This window comes from Barbus barbus (assembly GCF_936440315.1).
Source record: "Barbus barbus genome assembly, chromosome: 3".
In the NCBI taxonomy this organism is placed as follows: Eukaryota; Metazoa; Chordata; class Actinopteri; order Cypriniformes; family Cyprinidae; genus Barbus; species Barbus barbus.
The window spans coordinates 21,031,920-21,055,020 of NC_136731.1; the positions used below are offsets into that span (position 1 = coordinate 21,031,920).

Genomic DNA, 23,101 nt, shown 5'->3' on the forward strand with positions numbered 1-23,101 from the left:
CTGTGGAGAAAATCGGAGCAACTGCTTGTGTGCTATGGTCCACCTAAGAGGGGTCTTCCTGCTACGAAGCCCACTCTTAGCAGGTGGATAGTGGATGTCATCTTTCTGGCATACGAGGCCTCTGAGCGTCCCACGCCGCTGGGAGTCAGAGCGCACTCGACCCGAGGTGTGGCGGCCTCCAAGGCCCTCTGGGCAGGTGTCCCGGTTCAGGACATCTGCAACGCTGCTGGGTGGTCCACGCCCCTGACTTTCGCCAGGTTCTATAACCTCGACATCCGAGCCACTCCAGGCTCGTCCATCCTATCATCCTGACACCAGGCAGGGACTTGTCAGTCTGGCGGCGTTGGTATCTCGTTCCCAAAGCGTCTCCGGACGCAGTTCGAAGTTCCTGGAAAGGAACGTCTCAGGTTATGTATGTAACCATGGTTCCCTGAAGGGAACGAGACGCTGCGTCTCTTAGCCACACGCTTGCTTCATGACTTGGAGCTGACGCCGGCTCCGCCGCACGTGCTTTTATGCTTCCTGGTCGTGACGTCACCCCGCCCGTGACGCCTCGCCCTCCTTCAGACTGATTACACCTGATATTCAGAGCATGGTCACGCTGAAGGCGTTCCCAAAGCGTCTCCGGATGCAGCGTCTCGTTCCCTTCAGGTAACCATGGTTACATACGTAACCTGAGACGTTTTTTTGTCTGCTGTCATTTTTATCTGTTTTGATATTGTAAAGCGATATTGTAAAGTTAGCAGAAAGGCGCTATATGAAATAAACTTATTATTATCTCCTCCGTTTTCATTCTGCCCACCGTAAGTGACAATCCTACAGTGAAGAAGGGAAAAGTCTTTCAGACCTCTCCTCAAAAGTGTGCTGAATGAAGAACCAGGAGAACAGAGAGTGTTGCCTAGGTGACAGGGAGTGACATGCCCAGGCAAGAAACCATGGAAACATTTGGAATTCTGCAAAGTAGGTCTGTAACGAATCAGGACTCCGATGTTCAGAGCAGAGGAGCAGAAGAGCTTGAACAGGGAGCAGCAGTATCCACAGAAACACAAAATACAACCTTCATGACCAACGGACAAGAAAACGTTCAAGAGAGAGATGTTTAAAGCTGAAGTGGCAGTTTTGTAGAAAATGTAACGTTTTGTAAAGAATTCACACCAGACATCTGCTGATGGACCTTTGCTCTTACCACAAGTTTGGTTTAAGAAGACGCATTTCTTCTTTCTCACACAAGCTTTTGCATTTCAGTTAAAGGTTTCGGGCCTACATCACTTTTTTTGCATTAGATATTAATAAAATGTCTAGCTACACATTTTACACACTTAAACCGTTTTCATGTGCATGTGCTGAACTTAAGTAGTATATTCAGCACTTCTTAGGAATGTTTCTATTAGTTCAAAGAGTAAAAGATTAAGTGAAGATAGTAATTTTTCACTACAGCTGCACCAGAACTGCATAAAAACAAATGTTTTCAAACAGGTTTCCCAAACACTGCCGTCTGCCATTGGTCACACAAACAGACAGCCCCGCCCCCAAACTGATGCCATTGGTTGAACCATGTTGCTGGTCGGGGTGCTCAAATAAAACCATCAGTTTTTCCACGTTTTTTCCACTCATTTAGTTGTGATAGAGTATTTTTTCATTAAATCCTGGTAATTAATTTCAACCAGATGCTGAAAGAAAGTGTGAAACGTTTGTAGGATGGATAGCAACAGGGAAGTAAGTGAGAACAGAACTCAATTTTTTTGTCTTATCTCTCTCTCTCTCTCTATAGGCTATATATATATATATATATATATATATATATATGCATAAGTGTATCCTAATATGTGTTGCTATTGTGAACTAGCTAACTATATTACAAAAATAGGATAATAGTGCAGGATTTACTGAAATTAATATTCTAAAGAAACTCTTGAATTTGATATTTGAAACTACAAAATCACTGCTGTAGAAAGAAAATGTAAAGGTTTGTATAAAGGCTTTTGATTTAATATTTCATAATTACTGAGATATCCATCTGAAAACGTTCACATCTAGCCCTTCTTCCTACCATATAAATGCTCATTAATAAAGGCTATTTTTGAAGTGTGTGGCTTAAAAAAAAAACACTTTTTTTTTTAAAATAATCATCATATAATCATATCTTCTAAACTCTTGAATTGAGGATGGGCGTGGCTAAAGCTTAATTTATGTTGACTTTAAAGAGACAGGCTCAGCATGAGAAGAAATAAGAGAGAACGAGATAAACACCCTTATCTCTAAGAGTCAAGCCGGCTGACCCACCGCACCTCAGACATATGTGAGCTCCTTTACATTTAGAGCTTTCTTGATGTAACCTTAAAGCCAGGTTACACTGGCTTGAGTTGTAGATGGTACCAGATAACAAGGACAGACAACAGACAGGTCATAGCAATCCCACTGGGGGTCCTCATGCCCCATTACTGTGATTATGAGGATGACACTTGGTCAAGGTCACAGTACAATATAGTGGAAATAGAGGATCTTTATCTCTTTTTGTCCTCCTGAGCTGAGATCATGCTTATTTTAGGGCTGATGCCAGCAGGGCATAAATATTACCATCTGCTACTAATGTGGGAATAGTGTTTTCCCATCTTTACTAAATGAGGCTTGTTGTACTTCTGTTAGGAGCTCAGGAATCTTGTTCCATCCAAGTTGGCACAATCGTAGCGAGGAATCTAATTTAAAGTTTTTACTTGTGAAATGCATCGGCGCTAAAGAAAAGAGACAATTAAATGATAATTAAATGTCAACTAATCAGTGGCTGATATTAATCAAAAAGAATATCTCTTTAAAAGATGATTTCTTTATGTCTTTTCTCATATCAAAAGTAGTACTCTATTTACAAGTGCTGCTGTATATGCGGATTAAGTGTGAATAAAGCAAATCTCGTTTTTCATGGTTAAGTAATACTGTATTTATATAAAGCTTATACTGTCAGCAATTTTTAGTAAGGAAATCCAGCCCACTCTCAAACTCAGATTAGGGCCCATGTTGAGAACCATATGTAAAATTCACTAATCTTATTTGCTAAAGCCTAAAGCCTACAACTCTGGCATGGCTGGTATTAAGCAAGTCAAGTGCTTTGCAGCATACAAGGGCTTGAACAATTTAAAGGTTTCTAAAACAAAAGGGATTTACCCTCTGTGAAGAATATCATGCTCATTACCAAGCCAACTTTTAATTTGTTTAAAAAGTTTATAATGGGTTTTACAATAAGCACATTTGACCCAAATAGGATAGCACTCAAACTAAATTAAAAAAAAAAGTTGAATTGAACATTCTGTAGAGTCACTTACTGTTTATGAAATGAATGCCACCTAAATATGGCACCTAAATGTTTAAATAAATAAATAAACACTTTAGTATAGGGACCAATTCTCACTATCTAGTTGCTTTGTAACATGCCCATTATTAACTTATTGGCTGTTTATTAGTGCTTATAAAGCACCTATTCTGCATGACCGTATTATACATACCTTATCCTAATCCTTAAAGTCATAGTTAATGGTTTGTTAATAGCGAGAATTTGACCTTAAAATGTGTGCACCACCCATTGAGATGAATGTGAATGTTAATGGATAGCTTTCATAGCTTGTCTTCTAAAGTATTTAAAATCTAAAAAAAAAAAAAAACATACAGCAGCTTTAAACTCAACACCATTTCCTCCACAGATGAAGGCCAATTTGAAGAAACCAGAGCATTAAAAGATGATGAATCTGTTTTTTTATGTCCGGAGGGAGTTAGCAGCACTAGCATCTACTGCAATGATAAACAGCCACGGCCACTGGAATAGTCTTGTTATATATGTCTATAAACAAATATTTGTTCATTCATGAGTTATTGAAATACAAGACTTTTTTTTGAGCCATCCAGGGTTTTAATCAATATGTGTGTTTTTTATTTATTTTTTATATATAACATACCTCAGGGACTTGATGTTATTTAATGCTCTTAATATTGCACATGAAGTACATATGTTATTATTTAATGCTCTTAATAACGTTGACTATTATACCATGTGTCTCCAAGTGTCCAAGTGTTTAGGTTGGCCATGGTCAAAGCCAGTTTATAGACTCCTTAGTCGGCCAAAGTCGACCTAAAGCCTTTTCAGTCTGTCTATAGGAACAGGTGTCTGTCTCTGGGCTCATGTAATCTTTGTCCCATATATTATACCCCATCAACATTGATAATCATGAGAATGTTTCTTGAGCAGACAATCAGGATATTAGAATGATTTCTGAAGGATCATGTGACTCTGAAGACTGCAGTAATGATGCTGAAAATTTTTGATCAAATAAATGCAGCCTCGGTGAGGCTTCTTTCAAACACATTACTAACTTTTTAATCGCACATCCAAACATACCAACATGTAAATGTTAATTATGAAGGGTTATACATTCTAATGAGAGGCAGACATTTAAAAAAATATATGTCCTAGAACAAAAATACTCCACACCCTGTTACATAATTTCCAGAACATGGTGTTTTTTGGCAGGTTTCCTGTGTTATTCCCTCTAATAGCAGCTCATTCATGCTGTGGATTTTCAGGTGTCTGCTCTCTGTTTTTCTCACCCGTCAAACAACAGCAGCTTAGCACATATCAGCCTGCGGCTATCTGTGCAAACAACAATCCCCCAGCTGGGAAAAAGCATTTACAGCTTGTTTCTACCTTCTCCCTGTGTAATTGCTGAGAGGGTGCTTCTTCACGAGCTCTGCCTGGCATCCCACTATCGCCAGGGGCTTTTTTTATGTCATGCTAACAGATAAACAATGGCCATTTGTAAGTCGTTAAAGATAATAGATTGAGGTAATCACTGCTTGTTGATTGCATAAAATCTTGGGACTAAAGAAGACAGGCATTTTCCAGACTGTCTCAAGTGTAAAACGCCATTCTGATCGAAGTTGTGAAGTGATGAGTTTGTCAGGCTTGTCAGTGCAAGGACACACTGAAGCTGCTTTAATTTTACAGTTATGTTGAATAGTTTATTGGATGCATATGGGAAATGTAGTGTTTGCAGGGACAGGGACTTATTTGAGTGTTTGTAAGGCTCTAATTTCTCTTGGATCACCAAGGTAACAGTGGTCACAATGTGTCAGCTAACAGCAGGTGCTGTTTCGGGAGCCCAAGGGAAACATCTACACCCTTAAAATGGTCTCCTGTGAACAGCAAGTGCTAAAGGCTATGCTTTCTCCCGAAGCCCCAGAAAACAGCTCACCAGAATGAAAAATAGTGGTTGAATTGGTAGTGATATTGTGGTTGGTTTGATGGTTAATCTGATGGTTTAAACAGTACAGATTGACGAAATTCAAACCGGCGAACTTCTGTTACAATCAAATGAGCTTCTTTTGACAGTGGTCAGTAGTGATTAACAAATGACAACAGATGTTTATTTCCATTGCTGTTCACCATTTTGCAGGAAAGGAAATATAAGTCACCAATGAATATCACTGCAATTACTTTCATTTGGGTTAGGTCTTTAGCACGTTATATATATATATATATATATATATATATATTATGTTATGTTACTTATGTATTAGTGTGGAAGATTGTTTCCACCATGGAATAATACAAAAAAAACTTAATTTCAACTTTTTGTATCAAAATTCTGCCACTTCTGAGGTACAGAATTTTAAGATGTAAATCGAGAATTTAGGGAAAGAATAGAATTATGAGATGTCAACATAGAATTCTGCGAAAAAACAAACAAACTAGAATTGCAAGATGTAAGTTTATAATTCTGAAAAATTGCGAGCTGAAACTCATAATTCTGAAAAAAAGTCAAAATTGTGAGATGTAAACTTGCAATTCAGTTTATAATCTGCAGCTGTGAGACATAAACTTGCAATTGCAAAAAACAACAACAACAACAACAAAAAACATCTCAATCGTGATGTAAACAAAGTATCTGAAACAATAAAGAAATAAATAAATATATTCAAATTGGGAGATATACACTCAGAATTCTGGGAAAATAAGTAATAATAGCTATGTGAACTCAGAATTCTAAAAAGATAAGTCAAAATTGTGAGAACTTGCAAGTTTATAATTTTTTTAAATTCTGTGGCGGAAACAGTAACAGGTTAGTGTAAGTACAATGAAATATGAATATATGTGCAAATGAAGTTTCTTTAGAGATGATGGTTTTCTAATTATTTGAAGAAACATTAACTGAAGATCTAATAAAACCTTTAGGCTATAATATGCTACCAGTCAAAACTTTGGAGTCAGAAAGATTGTACTTTTTTGAAAGAAGTCTCTTATGCTCTCATGCATTTAATATTGTGAAATATTATTACAATTTAAAATAACTGTTTTATATTTGAATATACTTTAAAATGTAATTTATTCCACATGGCACATGATCCTTCAGAAATCACTCTAATATGCTGATTTGCTGCTCGAGAAACATTTCTTCTTATTATCAGTGTTGAAAACAACTGTGCTGCTTAAAATTATACATGAAAACCATGAAAATATTGAATATTTATATAATATTTATAAATGGCTTATATATATATATAACCACTAGAATGTACAACATGCTATGCTCTGGTAAAAATAGATTTATTTCTTCACAGCACAGAAATACTCAGTGTCTCGTACCTCTGACAGGACTGTTTGCTTTGAAGTTGGAAGGAAACAAGCATACAATCATTTTAAACTCATTTTCTTCAGATTCATTATAAAAACAACAGCATTTGAAAGTACACAATAAAGGTTGAATAAAACTCAACCATTGATGTATGAAATAATCATGACTGGGGAAATTTCATTTTCCCTTTTTGCAATTCCTGTAAGGTATGAAATTAGTTAACTGAACTTCTCCATTTCATATTCATACTGAAAAGGCCCTTTTAGATTCTTTTTTTAAGAAAAACATTTCATGACAAGTTTCATGCAAAATCTTACAGTAACATGAAGTCATTACATAGACAGAGATGTGTGGACATTTCTGTCGAGCTGCATTGCGTTGCCTTTCTCATCTTGAGAAGTATACATACAGTCCCATACTTTTGTAACAGAGAATCAAACACAGTTAAAATATCCGTCTTCACAGATTTCCCGTATAATGCTTCTGTAGAAAATGACATTTTCTTAAATGAAGCTAAACAGCTGGTGTCCCAAACCTCATTTTCAAATCAAATCAAATCACTTTTATTGTCACATCACCACAGCACATGTGCCTTCGTGAGTGAAATTCTTGAAAAGTGTTTTCAAGACACTTTTCAAGTGTCTTGAATTATTTTCTGCCATAATTGACAATTCGTCTAGCTTTATGAGTATTGATCCACAAAATGTGGCTTTGGAACAGCTGAGACTGAATAATGACCCTTTAAAATGAAGGATGACATGCTGGAATCCTCAAAAAAAAAAAAAAAAAAAAAACAGTAGATAATGTTTACTAAAGAAAAAATTAGGGCCTGCAACTGGAATGACTCATCATATACCCGTAATTACTTTCATTGTGCTATTTTCCTTTGTCAATCATCCCCTCTCCTAAATTCCTACGTCAAACAAATTTGTTTTCCCGTTAGAAAAGCCAAAATATCAAGCTTACAGAGTTGAGTGGAATGTAAAAGGTAGAAACTCGCAGTACGTACAACAACAGATAGGCAGCCGAGTGAGTATATCATTTTCAATAAATTATTATAAAATAAAGTTCTATACTTTTTACAATTAATTATTTCCCAAAAACAACAACAGCAACAAAAAAAAAATCAGTCCCAGCCAAAGTCATGGCCGGTCATGTGGTAGAACTTTTTGTTAAATGGCTTATAAAACTCTCGCAGTCTTTGAATCACATCAGGATGGATGTTTGGATGCGTGCGGCCTTTAGTTTTGCCGAGGCAGTGCGGTTTGCTGTTGCTTTCAGCTCTTTTGAGGCAAGGGAAGCCCTTGGTGGGGTTAAAGTGAAAGTGTTTGTGCGTGACCTCCCTCCTCAGGCCCAGGAAGTGCTGTACGCGGGCCATTTCCCCGGCCGGGTCGCTGATCAGACGCTCCCCGCTCACAAACAACAGCTGGCTCATGGGGAAGAACTGCAGCCACTGCTCCAGATGCCTGGCGTACATGCCGATCTGCACCGCGCTCCACGAAGCATCTATTAGATTGGCTGTGATGTTTTTGAAAGTCAAGCTCTCAAAGGATGGGATGTCGGGTTTCTTTGAGCGGGTCTGAGTATAGTCCGAGATCGCCCGGGTTACTGGGTCTCTAACGACAACTATCAGCTTAGTGTCCTTGGACATGGCGTGAATCCGGCCTGGGACCTCCTTGGTTACAAAATAGCTTGGTGTCTTCTCCATTGTCAGCTGACCCTCCTGAGTTTTGGGCATTAGTTCCCTAGGAGCAGAGAGGCAAGGGGGGGTGAGTATCAAAGGACGATTCATACTGACAGACAGCACAGATATGAAAAACAGCAGGACTATCGTAGGACACACACTAGCACTAAAGACACAGAGCTCAAAGAGGACAGTCTGAGCATCAGACGGGTCACCCATGGATAGTCCACTACTGTCTAATGAGTATTGCACCCAAAAAGACAAAATTGCATTTTGCAGATGGTTGTATCCAGTGTATTTAATGTATTTAAGGTACAATATATATTAAAATTTCCAAAATAATATCTTTAGTTTGTACACTTACTTTAGAAACAAGTAAATGCAATATACTGCTATATAGTACACCTGTTTTATCCCTAAAATAAATATTTATTTAGGGTTTAATGCAAATTTTTTTAAAGGGTACTTTGGAATAATATGTATTGTTAAAGCAAATATCATTCTAACAGTGCATAAAAAATAATATACATTTTTTAATGAAATTGTCATAATTTGCTTTTGTTTCAGTACAGTAACATAAAAGCCACTTACTGTATTTAATTTTTCAAAGCATGCCTTTATATAATATCATACACTTTCATCACACATAAATTGTTACATTAAAAATGTAGCTGCATTTTAGAAAAGCAATTGGCTCACTTTTATTGATTGATTTACTAAATTTAAATGTTTTTTTTTTCTGAAAAGCGCTTTCTTTTTTTGAAAGCACTGGGCTGCAACAATTAGTGATTCCATACCTAAAAAACAAATAGTATGTTTAATGCACTATTTTTGATAACACTTTATTTTAAGGTGATATTGTTACAGTGTAATCACATAAATAAGTACTGAGTACTATTAATTAACTACATGTACCTACTATAGGGTTAAGATTAGTGTTAATGTTTGGTTAATTATAGATAATTACTATAGTAAGTAGTACATGTATCATGTAACTATGTTACTTTGAAATTTTTTAAAATTGTAAATCTTTCAACTGTTACTTTACAGTTGAGGGGAAAAAACTACCTTTGTTTCCCCTCAACTGTAAGTCGATTTGGATAAAAGCATCTTCCAAATGAATCAATGTAAATGTACATGTGAAATAATGTAACCGTGGTTTGGAATAGTAATTACTGTAAAAAGTGATTTACAGATAAATCTAAACTAAATTTAAAAAATGAAAAAAGAAATTATATCCAAGTTTATATATCTAACAGCATTTTAACCGTTTAAAAAGTTTAACTTTATGTGTTATTATTATTATGTTTTATTATAAACATTATAAATGGGTACATCATCATTATTGGGGGTTCTTATTGTTAAAAAAGTTTGAACCTCTTCTTATCAATGCAGACGTTTACGGATTGCAAATTGGACAATATTTTAAATCATTACCATATTGGACCAAAACTGTAGGGGTAATCCGTATTTTCAGATCCATAGCCAAACACGAGTAAATCTGAGAAACTACACAGACACTCAGAGTCAATATGAGTTATAGTGAATGGATCACTGCACTTGTGTATATTATGAAGTTTTATGAAGCACGCAAGAGAAAAGACATCCATCTCCTTACATTCCCCTTAATCCCTCTTACAGTCTTAAAATAATCCTCCTCTGTGACATCATGGCCATAGCTCAATACAGACCACTAAATGAACCACACAAAGGCCTGGAAATGTACATAAAACATACAGCATCCTCCTTTCCCCCCATTGTTTTATTTCAGAGTAGGTTTGTGCATGTGTATGTAGAGTTCATTTCACTCCCATGATACCTGAATCAGCAGTATCAGGCCAGATGCTGTAATTGGCAAATTAGTCTTTTAACTTTTGCAAGCAAGCAGGGAATGGCTGAACTAGGTTGAGTGAGGTTTACGCAAGACCAGACACTTGCAATAATGCACGTAATGATGGGAACAACAAACTCAGGGTCAATGCAGGGTCAGGAAAGGTAGATTGAGATATCAACACTATCACATACAATCACAAAAGTCATATCATGATGCATCAAATTTTCACTTCAGTTTGAGATAAAATAGTTTCAACTATGAAAACATATGATATGTATATTATGTTTCTTGATCAGCAAATATGTCAAGATGCTGAAAATACAGCTTTGCATCACATGAATAAATTACATTTACAATATAATCAGACAGAAAACTGTTATTTTAAACTGCAAATGTGCAGCTAAGCTAAAAAAAAAAAAGTATTATATAATCTATGCAAATTCAAAGCACTTTCATTTCAAATGCAATGAGCTTTTTTATAAAGTCTTATAAAGTCAAAACAGTCCAGATTAATTCTGTGGATCAGAAAAAGATTGACAATGCTCATAACAACTAAATTATAGCAGTTCTGAGGGGTGGGGGATAATAACTTTCAATCAGGAAGAAAATGTTTTACAAATATATAATATTAGCCCTTTAATCGGTAAAACAAGATAAATGTACATATACAGTTTGGACAAGCCTGTCAACTATTCTACTTGAAACAACTATAAGTCATTTATAATTGCCAGTGACAAGAGTTTTGACACTGACAGATGTTTGAAAATAAAATTAGCGTGGGCCTGAAAGTAGGGAAAGATATGTTGCTGCAATGATTACGCCTGATAATGAGGTATTTATATATAGACACTTTACTAGGCAAAGACTGTTGTCTTAACCTCTCCTTCAAGACAAAGTTTAATAGATACTATCTAAGCAATTACTGGAATGAAGTGGGGAGGTGGGAAAGGGTTTGTACTGGAGGAGGAAACTAGGAGAGGAGAAGAAAGAAGTGCTTTGAAGAGTCGAGGGATTGAGGGTTAATCCTGTCAAGGGGATTGTAGTGGGTCGAGCTCATTAACCACCTACCACAATAATAAAAAAAAAGCATGCGGTGCATCTTATGTAATCTTAGAAACCTCTCTTGCTATTTCTCTCTGGACTCTCATCGTTAATAAGCTGTGTAAAAAATAAAAAATAAACCTAATGAGACATAGATGCATGTGGGGGGAGAGGGGCTTCTGTATCGCTGCAATTATGTTCACAGTCCCCTAGATACACGAGCAGAGCCTTTTGTAGTGGCCCAGAGGGCAACCAAACACAACTGATCAAACTTTCCACCTGGTCCCCAAGCAAAACAGACCTGAATCAGAACCGCATGCATTATTCATGCAAGCAGACAGACACAAATGTGGTGCCTTGTATTCAAATCTGAAGACATAAGTCCTGTTGGGAAAGGAGCGACAGGCTTTCGCAATTTGTTGTTCTTAACAGACTGTGCAGCCGGAAGCAATGGCTGTCCAAACATCTTAATCCAGCATGCTGTCTTACAAAACTCATAAAAATTTGCTTCTGTTCAACAAGTGGCCAAAATATGCATGACAGGTAAAAAAGAAAAGCAATAAATGTGAGAGTGCAACTATATTTTAAATGTTGTGAGTTGTGCTTCCATTATGAAAAAAAGTGTGCTTACTTACTGAATGTGCACTTGTAGTGTAATATTAATGAAATACAAGGCCACGTAAGTGCACTTGAAGAGAGTACACTTTCATGTCTGTTTATTAACAAACTTGAGTATACTTAAAATGTGAACTCAGTGTCAAATGTTTACTTTAAAGTACATTACGTGCTTAATTTTTAAGTGCTGACTATTATACTGAAGCACATGTAAAGCACATCTAAATTATAATTTTAACTGAAGTGTGATATTCAATATTATATTTAAAGTCATTATATTTTAAATGTGCTGAATTACAAATATATTTAAATTCGTGACATACAGGTTTCTATATAGAAATGTCGGTCACACTTTATATTAAGTGGCCTTAAAGTGGTCATATGATGCTTTTTTAAAGATCACTATTTTGTGTATTTGGGGTAACAGAATATGTTGACATGCTTTAATGTTCAAAAACACATTATTTTTCAAATACTGTACATTATTGTAGGTCCTCGATGCCCTGCCTCTCTCAAACGCGTCGTTTTCTACAAAGTCCCTCCTTCAGACAAGAGCAGTCTGCTCTGATTGGCCAACTGACCCAGTGCATTGTGATTGGCTGAACACCGCAAGCACTCGTCGGAAATGTAAGGCCCCTTTCCATAACCGCGAGCTTCATCTTTCAAAATAAATGTAAAGACAGTTAATAATGTCCTTAGTTTTACCATCAGTTCAAGCCCGAGAGGGGAACAGAGTCGCGTGACAGACACAGTGATGAAGCTCAAAATGTCACAAGCCACAATTAAGAAAGCTGACTCCACTGTGATGTGACCCGCTCTCTCTCTCTTTCTCTCTCTTACACACACACACACACACACACACACAATGCACAAAACTCCGCATTTAAGCAGTCAATAGCAAATACAGTCGCTGATTCAGAAGCGCCAGATTGTCATAGCAAAATCAGAATTACCTCCTCTCCTAGATTCACGAAACGGTCGTCCATAAAATGCGTTGTTGTACTGTTGCAAGTAATCTGAATGATTCCTAAATGCATCTGCTTTTGGAAGGTCAAATAAAGTTCTTTTGCTTTCGCCTAGAAACACACAGCATCTCCATTGACATGGCTGCATCAACACTACTGCAGTTACTGAAACCACGCCTCCTTTCTTCGCGTGAACATTGGGGCAGCGTTACGCAAATATTTCCACACCGTGACGTAGATACTGTATGTGATGGCGTGTTTGAATGAGCCGTTTTAGGGGGGCATGGCAGAATCTTAACTTTGATAAAGAATATCTCCTTGGGTTTGAGACTTTAGTCTTTGCAACTTTAGGGAACTTATCTACGCACAATCCGCTTGTAACACTCCAAAGAGAAAGGAAAACTTGAAAACGCATCATGTGACCCCTTTAAGTACTATGTACTTGCATCAAAAAATAAGTACAATGTACTTATTGTGGTCATATTGTATTGCAACACACTTGCTGCTATTGAGGTGGGATACGGGTAAAGTTAGGGACAGTTTGGTGGTATGGGTAGGTTTAAGGGTGGGTTAAGGTCTAAAGGATGGGTCAAGAATGTAATTATAAATGTAATTACCGATATTAATTACAGATGTAATTACATATAGGTATTTTTAAAAATATAAGTACAATGTAAAACATGTACACAATAAGTGCATTGCATCAAATTATTAATTTTAATGCAAGTACCACTGCATTACCGATGGAACCGAAATGTCAATAAAAAGCACATTCATCAGAATACTATTGCTTTTCAGTACTTCTTCTTAGGGCTAAATTGGCTCACTTTTAAAAGGATATTTTTAAGTTTACTTTAAGTGTTACAATAGTAAACTGTTGTGTACTCACCAAAAGTTGCATGAAAGTTAGTTTATGAAAGTAGACTATGAAGTATACTCTTACTAAACTACTTTTTATTTATTTTATTTTATTTTTTTGTAGCCTATGTTCTGTATATTTTTAGTGAATCTATCTATCTATCTATCTATCTATCTATCTATCTATCTATCTATCTATCTATCTATCTATCTATCTATCTATCTATCTATCTATCTATCTATCTATCTATCTATCTATCTATCTATCTATCTAATTGCTAATGGGTGGCTGCTTATTGTCTTTTTGTCTACACAATATTATTGTCCTAGATATAACTTGGGACCCTCCATAAATGTTCATGGTCAACAAGCATGTTTGTAACAGGGTGAACGAGACGTGAGATGTGCGGATCCAAGTGCAGACTTTTATTTATAAACATAGTCAATACACAGGCAGGGACAAACAACGGCAAACAGATATGGCACGGGTAAGACAAAAGAGTGATCCTAGGGCAAGCGTGGGCCGACGATCGGCGAACACTATCCAACAGGGCAAGGCAGAGAGATAATCCAGGTACACGAGCAATGATCCAAACGAGGGGCAAACAAAGTCCGAACGGCAAGGCAAAGGGTTAATCCAGGAAACACGGGCAGGATTCAAAACACAAGAAAATTAGCAAGAAAAGTCTAACACCTGAGTGGGCTCCGTAGAGTAGCTATCGCTAAGATATACGCTAAACAATACTCGGCAGAGAGGAAGAGGAAGTCCATGGTTTATGTAGGGTGTGTGATCAGTGTAATCAGCTGTGTGTGTCGTCAGTGCAATGGATGATGGGAATTGTAGTCTGAGGTGGCGTGAAACAGTTAGTGTAGTGCAAGAGTCCCTGTGGTAAGTGAGTGACCTCTGGTGGTGAGCGAATGGAAGTTCATGGCCAGGATTCGTGACAATGTTCTCCTCAACAAGCCACACAATTTCAATGTTTCATATCTAGCAAATGGAGTTTGGGTTGCGTGCAAAGTTTAATAATTAGAGTTAAAGGTTTTCAAAAACTTTTAACACTAAGTATAAGCAATAGTGATGCTGTTTGCTGTAGCAAGCACTACTAATAAATGAGTAAAAAATTTGTTTTTACTCATTTTTAGCAAGCCAACTCTGCAGCCAAGAACAATACAGAAGAAAACCAAACTTCTACAGATAGTGATAATGTCTTTAGTAGCCACAGTTTAAGATTAAACTGCACTCTTGGAAATTAGAGAAATAAAGTTCTCCAGCAGCACAGTGTTAAATTAGAGAGCATGCTGTGTTAGATGGCTGTTATTACCTTGTTTTGTCTAGAGGGAAGTGAGCTGTGACTTCTCTTGAGCTTGTTTTTGAAGAGCTCTCTGTTGACCTATGTTTACATTATCTGCTATCAGGTAGCATGTTCAAAGGCTGTTGTTTATGCCTTTAAAGTCTCGGTGCTGTTTGAAGTTCCCTCAGGATAGTCTGAGATGCTGAGAAGATGGTCGAACAGCACTTTGCAGCAGGGATTTAACAAGTTGCTGTCTGCTTATGCAACTGTTCAGTGGAATTTCTCAATGTTTTTAGTTGTTACAATCACAGCGGTTATAGCACATCTAGGTTGCTTTTGCAACACTTACGTTTGTGTTAGATGATTATGTAGACTGTATGTAAATCAGCTTCTTTGACGATGTTTATTACATGTTTGGACACATGTGACACTCACAATGCAGTGTGTGATTCTTTCAAGATGATTCGTTTTTTTAAGAATATACACTGGTTACAAAATATTAATTTTCAAGAGCAGCAAATCAGAATATTAGAATGGTTTCTGAAGGATCATGTGACACTGAAGACTGGAGTAATGAGTTATAAATTACATTTTAACATATATTAGAGAATTATTTTATATTACTCACATTATTACTGTTTTTATCATATTTTTTATCAAATAAATGCAGCCATGGTGAGCATAAGATATTTATTTTAAAAAGATATATAAATTTTATAGAACCTAGAAGCCAACAAAGAACTTTTATTTTTAAAAGTGGTGTGTTATATATTATATTTAGCCTTGCTGTGCCCTACCCATATCTCTTTTAATTAGCTTAACAGAATAACATTTAACAAAAAGAAAATTTGTATCCTGTCCTTACACCTAGAGGTTTTGCAAGCCCTTTTAGCCATGATTTTTAAAATAAAGCACAGCGCCTCGTACCCTTTTGCTTAAGTATATCCTACCCACCCGTTCACAAGCAAAATGAGTGCTTAGACTGGGTCATTTTAAGATAGCAGAGACCCATCCTGTGAGTGAACTCTTGGGGTGAATGTCACTTTGTCAAAAAACCCAGGAGGTTACGAGAAGAGGTGGTATGCAGCTACTTCAAATAATCTGACAGAGTTTCTATGGGACACGTTCCAGACCCGCATCAAAGCACAAGGTGGGGGCCTGTGGGTCCTTTCATGACCGAACTATGACGTCTTAGCATTTGTGCACTCTCATAACTCAGAATTTACATCTGTTTAAAGATATAGGACAATATAGGGAAAAATTTAATAATTTTACTTACTAGTCTGGAAATCTCTAAGACACTTGAGTTATGAATTCTCTCTCAATTCAATGATAACATTCAGAGAAAATATAGGTTTTAGGTCAGCCTTGCCCTAAGCAGGCAGCATCATAGTACTTCACATAAAATGGACTGTTTCACACAATATTTGAGTGTGTGCTGTATAAATGGCAGTATAGCTTCAGTTAAGGATCCCTGTGTTTTTTTTAGGCAGTTGACAGGAAGGTTGCTTACTAGGTTTTTGAACAGAAATGCTACTCCCTTTATGTGCCAGTGAAGTGCCAAGGGTTTATAAATTATAAACAACTGGCTTTGTGCATTTTCACGCAGAACAAATCCATCACTCTAGTTGTGCCTTACCATCCCACACAAAGGCTAGCAGCAATTTTATCAGTAAACACAACAGCAACATCTTTCAAGACTGAGGAAAAGTTATGTACATGTTTTAAGAATCCCCCCATTCTGCTCCTCTCTGGGCTTTTTTTGAGGAAGATCCTGCTGGGTTTCTCAAGAAGCACTTTCACCCTCTGAGCACATTTGCATACAAAGTGAAGAAATAAACAACACAATTCACTCTAATTGCCTGCTCTTTCTCACTGGGGTTAATGCAGAACCTCAGGGGTTCAACAGATCCTCCTTTGAAACATTCACCATCTCACTCAGTAGACTCGCTTTCAGTTTACTGCCAGCATCTGCCATCCACAAACAAGCTACTCCTTGTAACTCTATCAGACTCCTTGGATGTTTGCTTCAGAGTCAATATGTATGAGTGCTTCAGAGAACTTTTCACAACGTCATTTCCTGAAAGCATCTTGTGAAGTAATCTTGACCAACATAACATTTTAAGGGTTTTATAATGAAGATACTTGAAAACAAGATATTAAGACTAAATTACCATTGTAATATCACATTCTCGAATATAGAATACTGTATATTGAATGCTATATGAATATGGTAATAATTGTAGCCAAAAAAAAAACATGCCATAAACCCCTTTAAACTTATTGTAGCATATTTGATACAGAAGTTTTAAAGGGCTCTAAATTATCAGCATGTAAAAAAAAAAAAAAGTTGAGCCAACTTAAAATTTTAAGGCAACCAGTTTCAGCTGATTTTTACAAAATTTACAAAAATAAGTTGAGAGAACTCAAAAATCTGCTGAAGCTGGTTGCCTTAAAATTTTAAGTTGGCTCAACGTTTTTTTTTTTTTTTTTTTTTTACAGTGTAATCAACAATTTGCTGAAAAACCTATTGTATAAAATCTATGCCTTCTGTTGTCTGATTGGTAGTTTATGATTTTTATCAAGTAAAATGCATAATTGCCTTTTTGCTGAAATCTTAACTTGAATACATTTTTTATTTTAGTAATATTTTCAAGATAAACACTTATATTTACACTTACATTACACAGACTGAACTCACATTTACTTGATTATAAATGCATCATGTTTATGAAAATCATTTAAAAATGTGAGTATCAACTATGATACATCAGGCTTTTGAGGAATGTTTATTTGTTTCTATCTGTCAGTCATCACTGTATTGCATTACATTGTGTGTTTTGACTGTCACAATAAAGAATTTGGATCATAAAATTAACTATTTAAATATGATTTTATTAAATCTTATTGAGAAACTGTGAATGAAAATTTAAATGTATATGCATTTTATAGTCTGTTATACTGTTATTAAGATATAATTGATTAATATTACAAGGAATCAGAATTTTATATATTTGGCCTTATGAATAGCAACAATTGCACCAAATTTCATATTTTTGCTCAATTTGGGCCTCTGAATAAAACTGAGTTGTTACTTTGAGTTAGTATAGTAATTCTACCTATATATTTTCATCAATATTTTGTCTGAAGGCTCATTAAACTGTTTTCAATTGAAAAAAACAACAAAATATTATTCTGACTAATATTTCAGGGTTTACACTTTACATGGTTCATATTGTAATGCATAGTTGTAATGTGTTAAGGGGTAAATGGTTCAATATTTGAAACAGAAACATAAATATCCACAAATGAATGGCCAGTTTATTGAATTGATCAGCTTCTCTGTTTCTTCAAAAGCGTTGTATGGAAAGTCGCGCTGCATGTACAGTTATAAAGCCCTGCTGTGCTCCGTCACCCTTCTGAACGCCTCCTACAGGGAGCACATGGACGCCTCCTCTGTGTTGGACTAACAGTGCAGCAGAGCTCAATACCTCCACAGGAGACTTGGCCACCTGGCTACATGCTTCTCTCTCCATGTTTCTGCTTCACAATTAGTCTGCTGGGCTCCCTGGATAAAGGGGCTCATCCTGCTCTTTGCCTCTTCCTTGTATTCCCACTGTGTGTCAATAGCGAAGAAACTGGGACTTTAGATTCCTCTACAGAAAGTCTATATATCAGCTCGAACAATAAAAAGCTTTGGGGTGCATTTTCCTTTGCTAGTGTTTCCAACATAATGTATCAGCATTTCATTTTGTGTATATTGCTGTTTATATGAAACAAATTGCAAGTTTGATTATTATTTTGAACTGTGATTGCCCAAAATAAGTAAATGGAGAAAACGTATTGGCGATAGTCAATGACATTCAAAACATCCATTTTTTTTTCTTGGTTATATGAACATTAATGGAAACAGTCCATTTGATCATTTTGCAAACATTAATGATACTTGTGTTACTCTTTGAATGTTCTTAAACCAAAAGTAATGTTTAAAAAACATTAACGTTACATGAACATCCAACTGAAACATTTCAGGAAAAAAGTTCCATAAATTGCATATAAATAACATTTTTGTGGTAATGTCTTGAGAAAATGATTAAAGACCTGATAGATAACTCTGAATGAACGTTCTACTAATGTTACTGACATAACCTTTAGAAAACCTCGCCAGAACGTTAGCCTGGGACGTTCTGAGAATGTTCCCTGTTAACTGGGAACTGGCCAAAACATCTTTCTGTGTTGGGGTGAATTCAGGTAAAATGGGACACTTTTGCCATTGAAATGACTGGGGGGAAATGTCCCAATTAACCTGATTAACCCCTAATTCAACTCCCTCAAAGTTAATGTACATTTACATTTACATTTAGTCATTTGTCAGACACTTTTATCCAAAGCGACTTACAATTGGGGAATACAAAAAGCGATTAATCTTGAAGAGGCAATCAGACAGAGGAAGTGCTCGTAACACCAAGTCTCAGTCATTGTTCAAATAAGTACAAGCTAGTAAGCTGAGTGAAAGATAGAGGGAATTTTTTTTTTTGAGTTTAGGATGAAGTCAAGTACTGCCGAAAGAGATTAGTTTTCAGTTGTTGCTTGAAGAGTAAAAAAAACTAGTAAAATCACACTAGGGTAAACATAGTCAATTTAATCTGTTTTCTCTATATGGCTGTCTGGTAAAAGAATAAACATACTAGGAATCAAAGGTGAGGGTCAAACCTCTATAATGTTGTGTAAGTGCACCTGACTGTGAGGGGTGTTACACAAGCAAAGAGCATAATGTTTATTTAGTCTATGTTTGTCTTGAGTCATTCCAACATTTTATCTAGGTCTAGTTCACCATTACCAAACTTCACTGTGCTGGAAAGAATTATTCTCATAAGTCTAACATAACGGTGTGACTAAATATACATGTTTGCATCCAGCAAGCTGCCTTTTCTCTCCCTCGATTTCTTTTAATGCAGCATAATGCCCAGCATTAGTTATGTTTGTGACATGTAAAATGTAATAACCGATGACTAAATCCTTTACACAAAACATTTTTAACAAAAAAAGTTTCCCAGTTCTGCAATATTATAAGCTAAATCACAAAGGTCATCAAAAATTTAGTTATAGGTCGACGGTTTTTTAGATCCGTTATTATCAGGCCTAATATTAATATAGGTTAATTCTATTTTAGAATTTGCTCTTTCGATTTTCTATATGTGCAAGTATAGGCTATGTAAAAAAAAACTAAAACATCGTCAACCTTTGGTTTCTTTTTATTTTCCTTGAAAACCTTCAACAGTGTATAAGAGCTCCTCAAGCCCCCCACAGTTCACAATATGACAATACCGACAGGTTTATGTGTCACTACTGGGATGAATATGAGCCACATCATTCCGCGGTATTAATCCGTTTTTATCCTGACGATAAGATAAACGTAGCCTATGTATGAATAACAGCGTGTTTTTTTTTTTTTTTTTTTTTTTAAACCTACCTGTACCACTGGAGTCCTTTCTCGTAGTTGCGATCAAAAAAGTGCGGCTCCGCTCCCACCGCGCGGATATCAGGATGGAGGCGCAGAAACTCGAGTAGCGCGCGCGTCCCGCCCTTCTTCACCCCTATTATAATCGCTTGGGGCAACTTTTTGGTCTCGGACCTGTTCAGGGCACCTGCTACTCCCGAGTCCTCGTCATAAGCAATATCGTCCTTATTTTCCTCCCAGTCGTCTCCTTTGCTGTCAGCATCACTCTCGTTGTTACTAATTAGTAAGTCCCTGGACTGGCTTTTGAGGAACACCTCCAGGTCTTGTTTCTGGAGGGGTCTGAGTGGATTCCTACTTCTCCTTTCTTCCATCATGAAGCTCGGTGTGGTGGAGCAGTAGCCCACGCAGCAGTACAGCATGTACACCCACAGTGACAGCATGATGCAGAACACGAAAAGTTTGTTTTTCACCGGCTGAGTGGAGTGACAGTGCGGACTATATTCCATAGGACTTTGCTGTGTGTAATGCTCCTCCGCATAGGTCCCTGTAACATGCAGGCATCTCCGCGGGAGAGGAAACATAGGAGCATGAGTCCCCGGCAGATGTTGAATTCATTTCATTTTGGTGTCTAGCAGAGATGTAGGAAGTCACAGTTGTTACACGAGCGCGTCTTTGCGCATCACTCCGTCGCCCCCCACTGGTTCTTGCCATCTGAGTGAAAGACTGGCCGTGAACGCTATTTACAGAAAAGGGGCGTGTGATTGGCAGCGGGATTGGCCAATCGGAACTCACGCCTAAGCTCTTAAGGCTTAAGCATTTTATTTAATTATTATTGTTATTATTATTTAGATTTAATTTAGAAAACAATTGCCACTCCTAGTTTAATAAACAGGAAACAGGAACCTGCCAATTAATAGTTTATTTCATGAAAAAGTATGCCAATAAAAATGTCACAGCTTGCTTTGAAGAAAAATGATTGTGATTGTGATTGTTCAAACGTTTGGGGTTGGTGAGTTTCTTTTTTATGTTTTTGAAAGAAGCCTCTTATGCTCACCAAGACTGCATATATCAAAAAACAGTAAAAGCTGTAATTTTATGAAATATTATTACAATTTAAAATAATTGTTTTGTATATGATTATCTTTTAAAATGTAATTTATTCCTGTGATGCAAAGCTGAATTTTCAGCATCAGCATTTATTTATTTAGAAGAATAGAAAGTTTAAACAGCTGAACAGCTTTCATTTCAAGTAGAAATGTCTTTACGGTCAATTAACTTAAGTAATAATTTAATTTAAGTAAATTAACTTTAGAGTTAATTTAGGTTAGTTTATTTATATAGCACAACAAAACAACAGTTGTTGACCATTGTGCTGTGCAAAAATGGTAATAAATAAATAAATAAATAAACACTTTTGATCAATTTAATGCATCCTTACTGAATCCTTACTGTATCCCTGTGACAACTAGCCCTGGTCTCCCTTACACAAATTCATGTATGGCACATTTATACAATGTTATTTAATTTCTAATAAATAATAAGAAATGTGCAGCACACTGGAGAAAATGGGTTGTCAGGTATAGCCAATAGTCATCTTTATTATGACTGAATCATCATGACTACATTAGATTAAAACAAATAACTTTACATTATAATTTATAAAGCAATTTAATGAAAATGAAAGTAACAATAGATTTAAGAACAATACGAAATATGAGCCCAAACTCATCTTTCTCTGTCCTTAAGAAAATGTTACAAGGATGTAAACACAAACATACAATTTTGGTCTTAATCGCTTTGATAATTACACTGGCAAATGTGCCTCTAGAAAGCAGAATACCAGGCTTTGCACAAGTCTCTTCATGATGAATGACTTAAAGAAACATAAACCAATTCTTCATGCAATGAGCTGTGCAATAAAAAATGAACAACAGTTCTGTTTGCTTGTTAAAGCGTGAGAGAAATGACAGTCGTCTCACGGACGATTCCCCATGCAGAATTGTTTAGGCACAATTCCAGCAGATGTTTGTGCATCTCCCGCTGCTTGTCTCTCGCTCTTGGCTATAAACATGTCACAGTGGCACCAAACACTTAACATGAAAAGAGATGTAGGGTAAAATTATGTTATTCTAGAATAGGGAGGTAAAGTTAAGGAACTGTTGAACTTGAGATCTCACCGCTTGTGTGTGTGTGTGTGTGTGTGTGTGTGTGTATGAGAGTGAGTTTGGCCTCGGGTCAAAGGCCTTGGACCTCCAGCACCTGTAGCATTCTACAGGATTATCAGGATTATGCCAGAGCTGCCATGTCAATCAGGGTTTGAGCTTAAGCACACAACCGCAGTCAACTAATCTCTTTATCTCATCTACCACACGGTGTGTATGTGTGTGAGATGACTGTATCTGCACTTCCTGCATGCGAAACACATTTGCTTCCTGTCAGGACAACCCCTCCACAAATAAAAAGTGACAAAACAAACACTTACATCTGTTATAAATCATGAACATAACAGATGCAACTTGTTGTTTCTTTGCAATTAATCGTGAAATTTACTAGCAGTTTCTGAGAGAAAATTGTTTATATACCAGTTTTTGTGTGTTACATTTACAGTGAAGTGAGGACTGTGAGGTCGATCGAATGACAGTGATGATTTCTAGGAAATGTGTACAAGATCAAGACTGATGTCAAATGCTTGATTCTGGTCTGTAAATCTATTTAAAATGTAAATTCAACATGG

At 36.5% G+C, this 23,101-nt stretch overlaps 1 protein-coding gene across 1 annotated transcript; it reads right to left on the bottom strand.

The window, feature by feature from the left end:
- Window positions 1–6,571: 6,571 nt before the first annotated feature.
- On the bottom strand, window positions 6,572–20,997 carry LOC306847312 (heparan sulfate glucosamine 3-O-sulfotransferase 3B1-like). The gene is made up of 2 exons (XM_079381196.1): window positions 20,380–20,997; window positions 6,572–8,362 (listed from the first exon to the last, which is right to left on the bottom strand). The coding sequence occupies exons 1-2, from the start codon at window positions 20,946–20,948 to the stop codon at window positions 7,744–7,746; spliced, it is 1,188 nt and encodes a 395-aa protein (XP_079237322.1). The 5' UTR covers window positions 20,949–20,997; the 3' UTR covers window positions 6,572–7,743.
- Window positions 20,998–23,101: the final 2,104 nt, after the last annotated feature.